The sequence below is a fragment of the Egretta garzetta genome, unplaced genomic scaffold, assembly GCF_000687185.1.
Source record: "Egretta garzetta isolate BGI_Z169 unplaced genomic scaffold, ASM68718v1 scaffold208, whole genome shotgun sequence".
NCBI lineage: Eukaryota > Metazoa > Chordata > Aves > Pelecaniformes > Ardeidae > Egretta > Egretta garzetta.
In genome coordinates, this window is record NW_009260403.1 from 677,596 (window position 1) to 694,906 (window position 17,311).

Consider the following 17,311-nt stretch of genomic DNA (forward strand, 5'->3'; position numbering starts at 1 on the left):
TCTGATTCTTACCCATAAGCTTTCGACCTGCTCGTGGCTGTTCTTCAGGGTCAGCACTTCGCACTGTAATGATTTCTTGATGTAAAGGGCAATGCCTCCGCCCCTCCTTCCTCGCCTGTCCCTTCTGAACAGCCTGTAGCCATCAATAGCTACATTGCAGTCGTGGGACTCGTCCCACCAAGTTTCCCTAATAGCAATCAGGTCGTAGCTTTCTAGCAGCATGATAGCTTCCAACGCCTCCTGTTTGTTTCCCATGCTGCGTGCGTTTGTATAGAGGCATCTCATCTGAGCTGTCGGCTCAGACGCTTGAACTTGTGCTAGAATTCATCTAAATGAGCTAAATGGGTGTAAGAAAACTAGTGTCAGTAACAGAAACAATAAGAATGGAGGAAAAAAATATATTATTCATGTAATATATATAACATATGGTTGATATATGTCATACAGTTGAGTTCTATTACATTATATAATATATGATTAATACATATGTCTTTTACCTATGTGTGTATATAAAGGGTAATGATACCGAACTAATGCTTTATCGTAAGTAACACAGCCAGATTGTTCAAATAATCTTCATTAAGTTGCGTTGGATGAACTCTAGTCACACTTTAAATTAAAAAAAAAAAAAAATTAAAAAAGTGAATTGTGTGCTTTTCACATAATTGAGAGTTGCCCAGGTTTTATTCATTGTGTTCCACGTTTTTAGAGGATGCTGCAGCAGGGTCTGTTCAGGCTGTGGGCTTGCAGCCTGGATTTGGAAAATGGGTCTTTGCGTGATACCTCCCCTGCTGAGGCGTTTCGGTGGAAGCTCTGTCCCAGTCAGGGGCTGCAGACGTGCCATCGAGGTGGTGTTTTTGCTGCTTTGTTACTGCTTTGGATATAATTACCGTGATGTGGTTCTTCATTTCCTCCTGGTCAGCACAGATGTACCTGCTGCCATCAGGATCAACACTGCCCACTCCTTTCTTACTGCCAGCACGTTTCTGGTGGCAGCTGTGTTCACGGGTGAGGTAACTCAGGGAAGTGGCCTGGCAGAAAGCTTATCTTTCATATTTTGGTTAGGTGGACCTCCATATTTATCAGCTTTCTGTCTTGGCTCATGGTTGCTGGTATTGGCACAAGCAAGATGGTAGGAATGTGGCTTGCTGGGGAAGGAAGCTAGGGGACCAGCTTGTTTTGGTGGTAACTCGTGCCAATGTCGGCTTAAAATGACTGTGGAACCACAGCCTTAATTTAGTTAGCTAAATGCAATCAGTCAATTTAGTTAAGTTAAACTCAGTTTACTGTAACTTAAAAACAAATTGCATTTCTCTAAGTTCGTATAAACTCAGTTCCTAGGGGAGCTCAAGTAAACAAAAGCAAATGCCTCTGACAGGTACTGCCACGGGGAGCACGTAGAGTGGCAGAGGATGTACAGCAGGATGTTGGGTTTGCAACACAATTAGCAAGCTAACAAGCTCTCAGTGTTGATACGAGGTAAACTTTACCGATAGGATGACTGGAGCCCTGTCCAGCAGCGCACTGTAGGAACACGCAGTGTGGAGCAATGCAGAAGTTTGGGAGTAGGATAACTGGATTCATCAGTCAGTCACAAGAACCTCCCAGGAACTAGCAGGAGGGAGAGGTATAGATGATCCATTTTTAACTACATGAACTAGCAGATTGGTTGTTCTTTAAGCGCTAACTAGTAGCAGGTCATCCGAAGTACAGTGCTTTCTGGGGCTGAGTCTAGTTCTTCGCTAACTCTTGCAGGCGTGAATGAACAGTTGCATCTGTTGCTATGGCAGGGACAGAAACAGAGCGTGGTGATGGATAGCTTCATCCCGCCGCACATAAACCACCTGTGTCTGGTGATGGCTTTGGAAGCCAGCAAGCTGCCATACTAGAGGCCAACTCCAGGATGAAAAATGGCTTTTTCTGGAACGAGTACAGTTCGCTCAGTGCCTGGGAAAAGAAGAAAACCGGTGATTAAGGACGTCACTGAAAGTATGTTTTAAAGAACAGTGATGGACAAACTTCAGGGAAGGACACTCCCACGAGTGTCGCAGAGCTGTGGTGAGCCAGCTTGGGGTTGATTTAACCGCTGCATGCAGTCACAAGGAGTTAAGGAAGAGCGATAGCTTTGCATTTTCTGAGGCTCAGACCTCCACCAGCTGCTGAGACTTCGTGGCCTTCCTGTCTGTAGGGAGGTGGAATGAAAATACTGCTTCCAGTGCTTCAGTGTCATTAACCAGCGGCCTCTGTGTAAACCCCTTTTCTTTGAAAGTGAACTGTATTGATAAGTACAGGTCGTGACAAGTAGTATGAGAAGCCTTGCTAGCAAATAAAAGTGTTGCTAGAAGGTATGAAAAGCAGGCTGTGTGACAGGGGCTACTACTGTTCTCGCAGCACTGATGTCTGTGTGTAAGAAAATGAGACTGGATTTATTTTATGAAAGTTGCTCCTGGCAAGTACATGTTGGATACCTTTTATCTTGTCATTTTGATTATTTGTCAAAATATTTTTCTAGACTTGAAATTCAGGGTGTAGTTTTGTTTTCTGGTTTTGGGATGGTGGTTTGGTTTTGGTTTGGTGTTTTGTTTTTTTTTTTAAGGATTGCAGTGGGGTTTTTTCCAGTTTTTTAGCACTTCACTTGTTATTCATAAAGTCTCAAAATGACTGCTAAGGGAGCCAATGTTTTATCAGCAAATAGTTTAGTACTATGTCTGAAGGTAGGTGGATTTGACATGTTACTTGGCTGGTGGTTCACAGGGGCAGGTGGACCAATAGAACAGCCAGAAGGGGAGGGTTCCGCTTTTCTTCCCTCTTCTGGCTGCGTACACCCGTGTGTCTTGAACCGGTCCTGATGCTTACTGGAGACCTCTGCAGACTGGTTCAACTTGCTAACAGCGAGCAGTGAGAGGGAGGGACTCTCCTGCTTTTAGCTCAAGTGCACCCTAGGGTGGCTTAGACACTGGCGTCACAGTAATCTGCCTTTTCTATTCGAGATTGAGATCTCGCCGCCTTAGCACTAACATTCATCGTGCCTTCCGTGGGGTGCTTGGTCTTTTTAAGTGGCTCGTTGATAGAATGATTGGGCTTTTTCTTTTCTTCTTGCTAGTCTTAGTGTCTCCTGCTAATTGCATCTCACTTGAGCCTGTCTGATTTTGTTCTGAAGGATGTTCAGGAAGATGCATGGTTCAAGAACTTTCAGGGATTCTTCTTTCCTCATTTTGGAAATGAAGGCAAGCTTACTGGCACTGCTCGCAACATATCATAGAATCATAGAATCATAGAATCATAGAATCATAGAATCATAGAATCATAGAATCATAGAATCATAGAATCATAGAATCATAGAATCATAGAATCATAGAATCATAGAATCATAGAATCATAGAATCATAGAATCATAGAATCATAGAATCATAGAATCATAGAATCATAGAATCATAGAATGTTTAGGGTTGGAAGGGACCCCTAGAGGTCATCTAGTCCAACCCCCCTGCAGGAGCAGGGACACCTTGAACCACATCAGGTTGCTCACAGCCCCATCCAACCTGGCCTTGAATGCTTCCAGGGATGGGGCCTCCACCCCCTCTCTGGGCAACCCCTGCCAGGGTTTCACCACCCTCATTGTAAAGAACTTCTTCCTTATATCTAGTCTAAACCTACCCTGGTTTAGTGTGGACAGCATCACGTCTTAGCTGTCATAGGCAACCTCTTCCTCACTGATACACTGGTTTTAGAAAAACTGACTTGAAACATCTTGTTTGCAGGGGATTACTGAGCTTGACTTTTTTGTGTGTGTGTAAGATCAACATCTGTCTGAGGGTAAACAAGCAATGCCTTTGTGGACTTCAGTGGATTTCTGTGCGTTTTCATGTCATCTGTGAGAACCTGGGTTCTTTGGAGTAGAGAGACCTGCTTTACTGCTAGGAGAGTGCTGCCAAAATTATGGGAATACTTGGTCTAGAAAATCTTGGCCACCTCCCTTGAGCAGGGTTGTTTGAATGTGATTTCACAGTGTACATCAGGGCTGTAGTGGTTTTGTAGGCTCTGGGGATGGTCTTGGGGTGGAGGAAACTTTTGCAATTTCCTTTCTGGTGAAAGTGGCAGTTTATGCTTAAGAGGTCATTGAATTACAGATTGCAGCGGAGGGGAAGTGCAATATTGGGCATCGCTCTGCAGGAGCAGGAGAAGTATGAACTGCCAAGGTTGCGCTTGGCTGGGAGAGCTCTGAAGTGTTTTGAAATTTTGGTGAATAACCGGTGGAGTCGGAGATGCTGGGTCCACGTTTGACGAGTGGTCAGTGCTGTACAAGAGAGAAGCTTTGGAGTTCAGGGGTTGGGAGGGTTACAGCTCAGGTGGGACGATTCGCCCCATTTCAGTTTATGGCTGATGCCATGAACTCTTGGTGCTAACGCCGCAGGGCTCCCGGGTGGCTCTGCTGGGAGAGCATACGGCAGAAGTTGGCGCAAAGCTTCCAGGAGCCGCAGGTGATGTGTGGCAGGCTGGTTGCATCAAGTCCGGCACCGAGACTTGGCGGCTAGTTCATTGATATTTGGCTAGTCACTGGCTATTCAGCTCTTTGAACAGGATGGCGTGGCAGTCGCCCCAGGCGCTGTAATCGTCTCTCATCTCTCAAGTGCATAGTCTTGCCTGGTGATGGTTTTAATGCAGTTTTAAAGAACTATGAATTGGAAAAAAAAAAAAAATCTGGGTCAATTTTTATCTCAAAACTTTTGACTCCTACAGACTGCCCCTGGAGAAGCAGCAGCAATGTTGTAAGCTGTAATTTAATTGTAATACACAGTTGTTAATTGTTGGAGGGAGTGCTGTGGGTCACGTGCCCAGTGACAGTGACACGTGCTGTGCAACTTGTATTATTGAATTAATAATATTAATAATTCCACTTAATATATAGTTACAGCCTGTTATTAATTTCTTCTTGAAATAAATTTTTACAGTAAGTTTACAGTGTGTGTGTGTTAGGCCAGAGAAGCCTCCTGACCAAGTGGTGGTGTCAGAGTTGGCACAGTCAAGCACTGTCTCTTCTGAGAGGTAGCGGTTTGCAGCTGAAAATGGTAAGGGACTGCTTGTTGGCACTTCTCAGTTGTACCTGACTGAGCTTCCAGGCTTAGCCAAATAGATTAAATGCTGGTAGTTCGCTAATTTATTGCACTGGAATACAGAAAGGGTGGTCTTGGGCTGGTGTGAGATACGGAAGGAATATGCTGCTTACCACCTGTTTGTTGACTGGTCAGACTGTGGCAGAGGAAATACTATAATTTGCTTGAAAGCTTTTTTTTTTTTAGTGTTTTTCTTTTGCTCCTGGTCTTCCAAGTTTTTATTTTAAGGTCCTCTCAAAACACACTGGGAAGCTCAGTAGCGGAGGTTTTCTTTAAGTTAGTGCTCAGATATAGCCATGAGTTAAGAGTATAAAGATAAGATAGTGCTGTTTATCTAACAAGAACAGAGTATATTTCAGCAAACCTTCACTGCTGTAAACATAGTAACTTGTTGATTGAATTATTTGGAGTGTTACAGTTAGTATTTCACCTCTTCAAGGTTTTATTAGGTGCAATTCACATTTCATATTGAGAATTCTTGCTGTTGTATGCAGCGTGCTCATGCTTCTTGTAAAATGTAGTTGCTGCTTATCTGAATGATAACTTCCTTCTGCTTTCAGTAGGACCAGAAACTTTGTCTAAGTATGGAAAATGAATAGTGCAATCTGTCATAAAGACATGAGCTTTGCTGTTAAGTTGGGAACTTTAACTATGGAGGCATAGTCAGGTTCTATGCCTGGAGTTGAGCTGGTTTTGGAGGAAAAAGTAACAATTCCCACAGGATTGGTCTAGCATTTTTACAGTTTGTCGCACACTTATGTGAAGGGGGGAAAAAAAGGAAAAGTTTAGTCTATTAAGTATTTTAAGACTTTAGGTTTGTTGAACTATTTAAAATTGGGGAACTGAAATTATATTGGAACTTCAGTGTAAGTGCTTTTTTCCCCAAGTCTGGGATTTGATTGAAAACTATCTTAATTGTTTAGAATCTTACTGTGATATTCTGGAGGAACTGTATTATAACAGCATTAAAAAGCATTTTTGCTCTTGTTTTGCAAAGATACATTAAAGTTTCTGTGCCTCTACGGTAATTTATTTAAACTCAAGCTTTTTTCCTGTTACCCCTTCAAGCTACTTAAAATAAAATGAAACTTCTTTGGTTCCTCTCATATTGAAAGTCAAGAGACAAGCAACTTCTAACTACTGTCTTGCAGCTGTTACATGTGGAAACTTTTTAGCATAAAGAAAAAAGTGTTCTGGCAGAGAAATATCAATCTGATACTTTATCAATTGTTTTTGATTTCTGATTGTTAGATGTACTCTTCTGTATTTCCACAGTATGTTATTTACCAAGCATTTCAATTTTTTTTTGTGCATGTATATTTTTGTTTCAGCCTTTAATCTGGACAATGAACAGCCAGATTATGATATGGACTCTGAGGACGAAACCTTACTGAACAGACTAAATCGGAAGATGGAAATCAAGCCTCTGCAGTTTGAAATAATGGTTGACAGACTCGAAAAAGCCAGTTCTAGTCAGGTTTGTACTGTGTTAAGAAATCACTGAGGTTTTTTGATTTCAGAGTTTTCTGGTGGGATGGTTCTATGTGGGTTTTTTGTTTGTTTTATTTCCTGCTGGCAGGGTAAGTGTGTTTGTGTGAGTCTGCAGCTATACAGAAATCGCACTGCTGTCTCTTATTGCCAGTATTGGTAACTTAATAAAAACAGGTGGGGAGGGAGCTTTTGGGGGCTGGTTGGGGGGAGTTCTTTTAAATTTCAATTCCTGATCACAGTGTGTTAGGACAACTTGGTCAATCTTGTTCTACCTGTGTCACTGTGGAAGAAGCTTGTGGTGGTCGGTAGGTGTATAGATTTGGCTGTAAACGTATATGAGAATCCAAATTCTTTGTTTCACTTGGTACCAGTGGACGTTGACTGCAGTTGACGTTTGAAGGGTAAAAACTTAAAAGCATAGACAGTGAAGCAAAGCATTTGTTAAGTTTGGGCCCTTGTAGTAGCAACTCACAGATGCAAAAAAGAAAGTTATGCTCCAGCTTTGACTCGGAGGCTGCTTTCCGTACTTTAGAAGGAAGCACGTGCTGCATACTGTTTAGTCACTTACTTTATCAGAAGGGTACCAGTATCTTAATAGTTCCTGAGGTGTTCTGGGAGGCCAGTGTCTGGAAAAGGGTCTTAAAGCCAAAAACGTTACCCAAAAATTGTATCTGAAGGATCAGTTTCTGAAAGGCAAGTTTGAAATAGGAAGGGTTATTTCTCAGTGGGGAGGATGTTTTGCGGGAGTGAAGTGTGTTGCAGGATCCGTAGCTCTGCCTCAGTTACTTAACCTGATTTGATTTAATTCTATGCTGTCTGTTAAGAGGCTGAAAGTGGTGTATTCTCTACATCTTAAAGTAACTTGAACAAGGATTAGATAAAGATCTCTTACTATGCTAAAAAGAGGGGATGTGAAGAAAAAAAAAATTGCAGACTACATTGGGTGATACTTTTTGAACATGGATCTCGGAGAGCTTTGATGTAGATACCCCTGTTTTGGCTCTCAGTTAAAGTGGTTCTGGTTATCATTTTTCAAGATTAATTTGCATCCTTCTAATGCTGGTTCCATCTTTCATGGCTTGAGTAATGAATTTAAATTTAAGAACTGAAAGATGTTTTCCTAAAAGAAAATTTTAGAAGAATATGGATTTTTCTCTGCACGTAGTTGCCCTTTTTACTTTCCCTTAAATGTAACACTGAAGCATTACAGAGGTGAAGAGTATTTTGAACCAGAAAGTGCTTATTTTAGGAAGCCCATGACAGAAAAGATCTTAGGTGTGGATGAAGCATTGTAATTGATTCATAGGCTCCCTCTTGAAGGTAAAGTGTGTGAGGAGAAGTCCCTCTTTGTAGATGAAATTTCTGTGGGACTTCTGTCTAAACCCAAAACACAGTGCCATGCCAGTTACTGGGGGAGAAGATTAACCCCATCCCAGCCAAAACCAGGACAGTAATATTCTCTGCCCAACTTCAAGGACTGTGATGTGTCTGTTCAAGCGTCTTGTCCTGCTTTTAGGCTACGGAAAACTGTCAGCTGATGCTGAGTAGCTCTGTCCTGAGCTCTGTGTTAGGAATGATAAGATAAAAACAACTCTTGCAGGCTGCTGGAGCCTGAGAAACAAAGAAGTTTGGCTGCCTGGCAGATTCCTTCCCCATGTGGGGTTATAATGCTCTCAAATCTCACTTGGGGCTGCTACACAATTCACTTACAGTTTACGTGACTTACCTCTGAAATACAAAAGGATGCTGGTGGGAATGCCTTCCTCGCCAAGGAGAGGGTTCCAGGCATTCTGCTTGGGAACGTTCAATAACCTGATTTAAGCAAGGAATACAGGGACTCTGCATCCATGTCACTGATGGTACTTGCAAAAACAAGCAAGCAGGGTCAAAATTTAAATTTCCTAACTGTGTACTCAAAGCAGAGTAGATTTTTTTTTTTTTTTTTCAATATGTTAGTAGAAAAAAGGGAGCAAAGAACAAGACTGAAATTATTTTAAATTAATATTCCCAATGATGGGATGCTGTTTGTGTATTGGCTACACTCACAGTCTTACCAACTTTTACATACGGATAGGGTACGCTGGTGAGTGTGTGTGCTTGATTAACCAGGATAACATCCATTCCGGGTAGAACAGATGCAAAATTATTGTTTTAATGCTGCATGAGGTCATAAGCACAGAGGGATTAGTGACCTCTTTTTTTTTTTTTTTCCTTCTTTGTTTTAAAACCAATGTTTTTTTCTCATTCTACTGTAGATTGCAAGGATTTTCTATTCCAGCTGGAATTAACACTTACATAGTAGCAGTGGTTATACTTTAGGATATCTGTATTTTTCTGAAATGTATTGTTTCTTTTTTCTGCTTATCCTAATGTAGGGACAAGATTTAACAGTTTGACATGTTGCAAAACTGCAAATTTAAGTAGTTCAGTTGATATTTTTCAAATTATGGGGAAAAAAAAGTGCTGACCGACTTCTGTTTTAACTAATACTAGAGAAACTGTTTTCTTTTTGTGCAACAAATGGGTTTAAGATGATATGAGCATGTTAAACTAATGTGCTGGTTGGTCAGTGATGGGTTTTGCATTTATTTAGATTCTGATACCCATATAAAAAGCAAAAAATAAAAGTTACCATTTAATTACCTGTGTTTAATGCCTCCTACTGAAATAACTAAGAAGCGAATGTCTTTGTGTCTCTGGGCTGTAATAAACAGGGATGGTCGTTATCCTTTACTGTTACAAAGTAAACATTTGTGGGGGGTGGGAGGGGAGGTGGGGGGGAATTAAGGAGCTAATTTACTTCACTACAGTAAAATATCTTCTAGGGTAACCAACATTAAACTGCAAACAATCATATGTTACTAATGGCGAACCAATAAGAAGCTTCTTGGTTTAGGGGGGAAAAAAAAAAGCCAAAGCGATTCCCAAATCACGATCTGCAGCCTGTATTTCTGTCCTGTGCTTGTAATTGGTTCAAACAGTGTTTTCAGATATCATGATAAATTGATAAAGTTGTAGACTATTGCATGGAAGGTTGAGAGATGATGCTGCTGGGTAGAGAAGTTGGGAACTCTATATTTAACTGAGGAAGACCAACTGGTGGCTAAAGTACTTCAATTTAGATCAGTTTTTTTTCCTCCCTTTACTCTCTTGTGCTAGAAAAGAATCAAGTTTATTTAGAAAGTATATAAGAGATGTGAATGCACGGTGCACCACCACCCTACCCCCATCTCATTTGCACCTTTTGAATTTTCTCTTTCAGCTTGTAACACTTCAGGAAGCTAAATTGCTGCTAAATGAGGATGACTACCTTATCAAGGCTGTATATGACTACTGGGTAAGAAAGCGTAAGAATTGCAGAGGGCCATCTCTCATCCCCCAAATCAAACAAGAAAAGAGGGATGGCTCCACCAACAACGACCCTTACGTTGCCTTCCGGAGGAGAACTGAGAAGATGCAGACAAGAAAGGTAACTCGTCAAACTTGACTGGTTTAGATTAGTCATTGTAAATCCTGCAGTGACAGGAATCATTTTGATTCCTACCCAGCATCTTGCAGGATCTGTCCTATGGTAGCCACAGTTACTGATCTGATTGTCTGTATTAATAGTTGCAATATTGGATGACCCAGCTGAATCTCAAACGTGCCGAATGACGCAGTCAATGTGTAATCCATCAGTTCTCTGTAGGCAATTTACAGTCTGTCCATTTTTTTTTTATTTTTTTTAGAAAGCTGAAACTCAAAAGGGTGATTTACAGCTATCGGCACATAAACAAGCAGCTGTGGGACTTGCTAGTTTGCAAACTTCCCCTTCACAGAAGGGGAAAACAATGTTCCATTTGCCATGGAGTAAATAGTTCAGGTTTTGAATTTGTAGCATGAAGTGATTTGAACTGGGAAATCTGTAATTACTGGGCATTTTACATCAACTCTGTACACATATGTACACAGCCTTACTGTGTGCAGGATCAAGGTGGAAAAAGTGTGTTAGGAACCAAGTCCTGAATTCCTTGTTCTGACAAACTTCCACTGCCTTGAGATGGAATCTGAGCAGAGAAAGCGTGGGGGGAGATGGCTAAAAAGTTCTTTTTCAGCTTGATCTTAAAAGTTGGGGTTTGTTTGCTTTTTGTGGTTTTGTCTACCAACTAGGTTATGCTTTAGGAAAAGTTTCTTCTGAGTGTACTTGTATGATTCTCACTTCCAGCAGCATTATGTAATTTTTTTTTGCTATTTATGCCTCACAGGTTTTGCTTTTGACTTAAAACTTGTTTAATCTTTCAATAGAATCGAAAGAATGATGAAGCATCTTACGAGAAGATGTTGAAATTAAGAAGAGAGTTTAGCAGAGCCATAACAATTTTGGAGATGATTAAGAGAAGAGAGAAAACAAAACGCGAGCTCTTGCATTTAACATTAGAAGTTGTTGAGAAAAGGTAAAATTGCAAATTGTATTGGTAAGAAGTCATTTATTACATCAGCATTTTTAATTTTCATCCAATAGGTTTGAAAACACCTCCTGTAATGTATTTTTGTCTGGATGCTATTCTGCTGCACATGTGCATGGCTGAAGGCTTATATAGCACCATAAACTTCAGAAGCTGAAATAGAAGGGGTTTATGTGGACTCATGGCCTGTTTTGTCTTTCAAACATTTCCCAGTGGAAATGCGGTATTGTATTTTTAATTATGTTTTTTAAGGTACCACTTGGGTGATTACGGAGGTGAAATCCTCAATGAAGTGAAGCTAAATAGACCTGAAAAAGAGATGAGCACAACTCCATCCACTCTTCATAATGGAAATCATCACAAAGTTCAAGAATGTAAAGTTAAGGTAAGCTGTCTTCTGCTGTCAGTCTCTTGTTACCGGTTTCATCACCTTTGGGTAACACTCTGCAGATGTTTGTATTGGAGAACTGAGCAGCAGGCTGCCCTACTCAAAGGTAGGAGACCAGGAGACTGCTGTGCTTGCTTCCAGTTTAATGTTTGTTTGTCTTTCCTGCCTAAATTTTAAAACGATTGGCTGGCATTGCTGTTTGTTTCTCTTTCGTTTTAAGGTGATGTAAACATGGATGTGTTAAGTGGACATCAGGACCTCCATGAGATTGCAAAGTGTAGTGAATTATTTTTCCTTCTCCCTTCAAGGAGAGACTAGAGCACTGAATTTTTCCGCTAGGCTTGTCCGTGAATACTGACTGGCCCTCAGTGCAAAGATAGTCCTGAAAATACAGGATTTTACTGAATGACAGCTAGAATGCCAAAGGATTCCAGGAACTCTTCTGAACTGTTTAAGTGATTAGTAACATTTCCAGGCACAAGAATGCAACTGTTGCATCTTGTTGACAGCTGAAAAAAGTTGCAAGCAACTAATGTTTTAGAAAACACTTACTGGCATTTATATTTGGCTATTACTACTGAGGCCTGTACACTTTTTGGTAATACTGAGTAGGCATTTTTATATCTGCAACTGCTTGTGCCTCAGTATTAGGTAAATAGCAAGCACAGGAAGGTGGAAGAAAAGAGTGGCTAAACTCGGGAACCTTTAGTTTCTGCAAAGGGGTAGAAGGCTGCTCTGGGAGAAGGGGTGCAGAAGGACGTAAGGCTTGAGTTGCTGTGTCACACACTAGTTACTTTGTCTTCCTAAAACAAGCGAAGTTGTGGAGTGCTGTACTTGTTACTTTGACAAATTCTTCCTTTACTTTTTTTTTTTCATCTGTACAGAAACCCAGTGGGTCTAGGCTTGTTTTTATAATTGACCTTGTTTAGTAACATCTAGATAAGTAGTAATATAAGAGTAATCCATAGCTAGAAATGCTAAACTTGAGTGATTTTTCTCTTTTCTTGTCTCATGAATAAACATATTCCAGTCAGGAAAAAATAAGAAAAATACATGGAAGGGAACACTCTTATCTTCTTTCACTGTTCAGATCCAGTACTGAATCAGATCGTAATGTTTTGGTGTACTCGTTACGATCTTCCTACAAGGACAGTCTTTACATCTGTGCAGAAGAGAATTAAAATACTTTTTTCTGGGGGATCTTAGTGAACCATGACTATGACTGTAGCTGTTGGTTCTGATGACATGCAGTTCCAGTAGGACTAAACAAATGATAGTAGTATAGTCGTAAGCAGCTCACACTGCATGCAGCAGTACTGACCAATGTATCCATCTCAGGTTAATGTTTTTAAAATGTCTGCTTAAGAATAAGGTTTGGGGTGATTTGGGGTTTTTTGAAGTTAATACGGGTATTAATTGGAAAATTAACTGCTTCCAGCCTTAGCACATTTGTATTATTACAAATGGTTGTTCTGCTCATCTTGTTTTTACTTCTTCGTACCACGTTTCCTTGTTACTTAAGCCATAAGTATCTTTTGTCCTCCTTAAGAGCTATCTTTTTGCTTTAAAACATACATGGGGTCATGTTTTTAAAACAAAGCCCCCAAAATACCAAAACCAAAAAGCCAAGTTTCCACTGCAAGCCATTTTAATGTCATCATTATAGTTAAGCTCACTGAACTGAACAGTACGAAAGGATAAGACCTGATGTTCTGCTGGTAATGTGACAGGAAAAAAAAACCGCAACCAGCTTTGAATGGAGGTGTGGTTTTGAGGAAATAACCTGAAATACTAGTTGTTATAAAAGGCTTGAATGTAGGGCGGAAGAGTTGAAGACCTTTTGAAATTTGTATTTAGCACCCGCGACACCTAGTGGTCACTGAATTTAATACAAATCCTTTGCCTTGGTTCTCGTGCAGGAATTTTGTTACGCGTTGTCGTCCTCATCTCCGGTTATGAAGCTGAGCTCCATTACCGGAGTTCGTTTCAGTCAGGCGTTTGTTGATAAGTGGTAATTTGGGGTAAATTTAAACACTTTTTCAAAACTGCACTGGCTATTACTTGTAATTGAGAATTTTGCAAGAGAAGTAATCTTCCTTTTAATTTAAAAGCTTTGAAGTTTAATAGCATTTGTGTTCAAGTGAAGTGTTTTCATACTGGTGCAGTAGCTTACTACAGAGGGTTTATGTTAGGAAAATCTTAAATAGCAAAACCAAAGAACATGACACCTTTTCAGAAACACAAACAACCTGAGAAACATGAAACAAATTTAGATCGTTTCTTCTGAACAAATCTGAGCAATTCAGAAAATTGAAAGTGCTTGCCATAGAACACTGAGCTTTCAGAAAATAATTGGAATAGGATTTCCAATTACAACATACGGAGTATAATGCAAAGCAAGGAATCTCTGAGGGAGTCACATGACTTGAAAGCTTTCAGTTTGTTTATTACTAAATATCTGTAAAGACGATCAGAGGTAAAGTTCTGGGTTTTTTTAGTGTTTTGAATAAATTTGCATCGTGTGTCTGACATAATCTGCAGATGGTGCATGTTGAGAGGCATGAGAAGAGGAAAGGTTGGTTACTTTATTTTTTAAAATTTTTTGTTTTTCACAAACAGCATCCTCATCATTCATCTCTAAAGGAGGAGGTGTCGGATGTTGTACGTCAGAAGAAGAAGTATCTAAAGAAACCTAAAATAGAGTGTGTGGTAACTCCTCAACAGCCCTCTGCTGAGCCCTTGCCTGTTATCAACAAGAGTGATATTAAACAGTATGACTTCCACAGCTCAGATGAAGATGAGTTCCTGCAGGTAATGCTCTGTTACAAAATCTCAGTGTACAGAAGGTAGAGATTTTTGCTGCCTGTAACTTGGCCAGTCTAGCTTGAAATGGAGGATAACTCAGTTGGACAGTGGAGATATGTAAAAGATACTTGCACGAACTAGGGGTTTGTTTTCTTCTTCTAAGCTATGCTTCAGAGAAGCTTGCATTTAATATATAAATGTGGCAGTTCATATTATATAAACTTGTATAATAAATAGATAAAATTATATTATATAAATGTGGCAGTGGAAGAATGACTTTGCTTTCTGGCCTAGGTACCCTCACCAGTATCAGAAGCAGAAGAAGAAAATGATCCTGATGGACCTTGCGCTTTCAGGAGAAGAGCTGGATGCCAGTATTATGCTGTAAGACTGTCTGCTGTTAGATTAGTGCGGTGGTTCATGTTTTGTTGTTGGGTTTTTTTAATCTAGATTGGCATAGTGCTAATGTAATAGTTGTGCTCCCACTTTTTCACCACCAAAGCTTTGATTTGGTGAATCCAAAGACAATCACTTTCAGTCTTCATGAGAATTATTCTCCTTGTACTGTTCCTCTGCGATTACCTGGAAGTAATATCATGTGTTACTGCAGACCAATTCAGCCACTGTTAAGAAGGGAGAGATTTTTTTTTTGTCCCCCCTCAGTTTTCTTGGCACATCCTTTCTTCCCAGCTTGTAGAGCTCGTTAGTGTTAGATACTAGTTGTCCCAGTTCAGACCTGCTGAGAGATCCTACGGGGGCACTGAGTAGAGTTGGCTACTGAAGCAGAACAGTTTAATCTGCTGAGGATTTTTTTCATACATTAAAGTCAAAATTTTCTTTTGAAATCAGTGCAAACTATAGATACGTCGAAAAACATCGGGTTGCGATTGCAAGGATGTGCAGAGGACAGACTAATTATAGGTGTCCTGTCATCCTCTCAGAACCACTGACAGTGACTTTTTTTTTACCAAGCATGCGCTTGCAGATGGGGAGCTTTAGGCTGCAGAGGACCAAGAAAGCCAACACAACACTGCACTGGGTCTGGTTTTTCTTTGCTTGCTTCCTGTGGGAAGAATGAAGTTAGATGACAAAATAATTGTGTAGCCTTTAAAGCTACTTGCAGAGAAGCCATTCAGTCGCTAGGTAGGCTGTTTCAGAAGCCCAAAGGTCCTGCAGAATAGTCAAATTATAGCATGGGCATCTCCCACGAGTTGTACTGAAGGTTCTTTGCACAGGTCAGACGTGTTCTGGCGCCCGCTTCTGTGCCTGCTCTGCAGTGTCCTGCTGTGTTATGGTCATTGCCAGACCCCCACAGACAACTCGATCTTTCCAAGAATACACCATTATTTTTAACTAATCTTCTCCTTTTAGAGATTTATTAGTGGGTTATTTAAGATACACTTGCCTCTTTGCCACCTGTTTTTTGTGTGGCCTTTTAACTTACTTGTTCTATCAGTTTGGGTTACCTGTGGATTGCTAATCTAGTGACCTGTCCTGCTTAGCTCCTGAAGCTTCTCTCTTGCTTAGAATTTATCCTACTTTTTTTTTTTTTTTTTTCTTCCCCCTCCCCTTGGCCTGTGGCAACTCCCTTGCTAAAAGAAGTCAAGATGATTGAAAACTTGCATTTTCATTCTTTTCTGTTACTTTTCCATTGCTGCTTAGAAGCAGGTTATTTAACAGCCTTAATGTTAGCCATTCAGGGCTTTTTTTTAACTACTAAAGCCATCTGAGTTTTGGTTAACTCTTAACATAAATTGATTGCATCTACAGCACCACTGTTGCTGTAGTTTAGCCTGATCACAAAAAAAGATTATTTAATGAATATTTATTAACCTGTCATATTAGACATTTCAGACAGCACACAGCATTTCTGCTTGTAAAAATTATGCAGTTTTGAGCCCTTAATAACTCATGGAGTAACAAAAATGGTAAGCTGATACAGAAAATACACTGTCAAGATTGAGAATTGAATGCTGTGTATTGGAACAAAGGCCGTTTGGATCAGTGTCCGTTACCTTTGGCAATATGGGTTTCATGAGTAAAACTGTACTGCAAATTTAGGAACCCCTTTTCAAGTTACCTATGCACTTAGGTTGCAAGCTGTCCGAGTTGGGAGTTGTTGTCGTTTTGCTTTGTAAAAATCAGCAGGATCTCTAATAAATGAACAGGCTTTCTTGGTGTTTCCTTTGACACCATAAGTACTAAAAGTATTCTTCTGTAGCGTGATACTTAGCACTGGAGTTGTGCATATAGTTTTGAGGTATTTCTATAAATTATTTTTCATAAATTCATTTTTACAGTCAACCGCTTTTACGCTACTGACCTTAGGAGTGAGATTAGACAAACTGATGAGGAGGGTAGGCCCTCAGCTGATTACAGAGCATAGTCAAGGTGCAGCCCTCCCTGCAGGAAGTCCCTTGGCTTCTAAGAGCCTGAAGCTCAGAGGCTGAAACAAGAAAAGAGTTCCTGCCTGTGTTTTATATCTTGTGATAAATCACCAGAAGAGCCATTATCAGACAGGGGGTGCTGGGCCAGATGGACCTGTGTCTGAGTAGGACAACTTTATGTGCCTCTCGGTAGAATGAATTAATTCTGGCTTGTTCTGTATTTTGGTTGTGGCGTCTAATTTTATGACCAGTCAAGGAAAGAGGATTTTCAGCTTTGTGAATGCATTGGTTTGTTTTTTGGTTTTTTTTAATCTTCCAAGTTCTTCTATGATCTGAGCGTATTAATCAAGTGGTAGTTCTGTGGGCATTTTCAGCATTTTCTATACTATAGCCTGTGTGTGATAATCACTTAGCAGTAACCTAATGGAAATATGTGCTCTAAATGAGTGCAAAATTGCCTTTTCTTTTTTCTTCACAGCCTCGTTTGGACCAAACTAATTCTTCATATGAAAACTCAGAATTGGCAGAATTGGACAAACTGAGGTTCAGGCATTGCCTTACAACCCTTACAATTCCAAGAAGATGTATAGGATTTGCAAGAAGACGAATTGGCAGGGGTGGAAGGTACAGTTGCGCTATTTTTACTCTTAAGTCCCCTTCAAAGGATAAAAGTATTAGACA

At 40.3% G+C, this 17,311-nt stretch overlaps 1 protein-coding gene across 2 annotated transcripts in view; it reads left to right on the plus strand.

The window, feature by feature from the left end:
- The window catches only part of EPC2 (enhancer of polycomb homolog 2), a 54,593-nt gene that overhangs the window by 23,039 nt on the left and 14,243 nt on the right, over positions 1-17,311 (plus strand). For both annotated transcript variants that reach the window (XM_009643424.2, XM_035898930.1), the window contains exons 3-9: positions 6,446-6,591; positions 9,868-10,074; positions 10,890-11,038; positions 11,303-11,435; positions 14,058-14,249; positions 14,538-14,627; positions 17,109-17,254. In XM_009643424.2, coding sequence (XP_009641719.1) covers positions 6,446-6,591; positions 9,868-10,074; positions 10,890-11,038; positions 11,303-11,435; positions 14,058-14,249; positions 14,538-14,627; positions 17,109-17,254 — 1,063 coding nt within the window. The remainder of the gene's footprint in view (positions 1-6,445; positions 6,592-9,867; positions 10,075-10,889; positions 11,039-11,302; positions 11,436-14,057; positions 14,250-14,537; positions 14,628-17,108; positions 17,255-17,311) is intronic.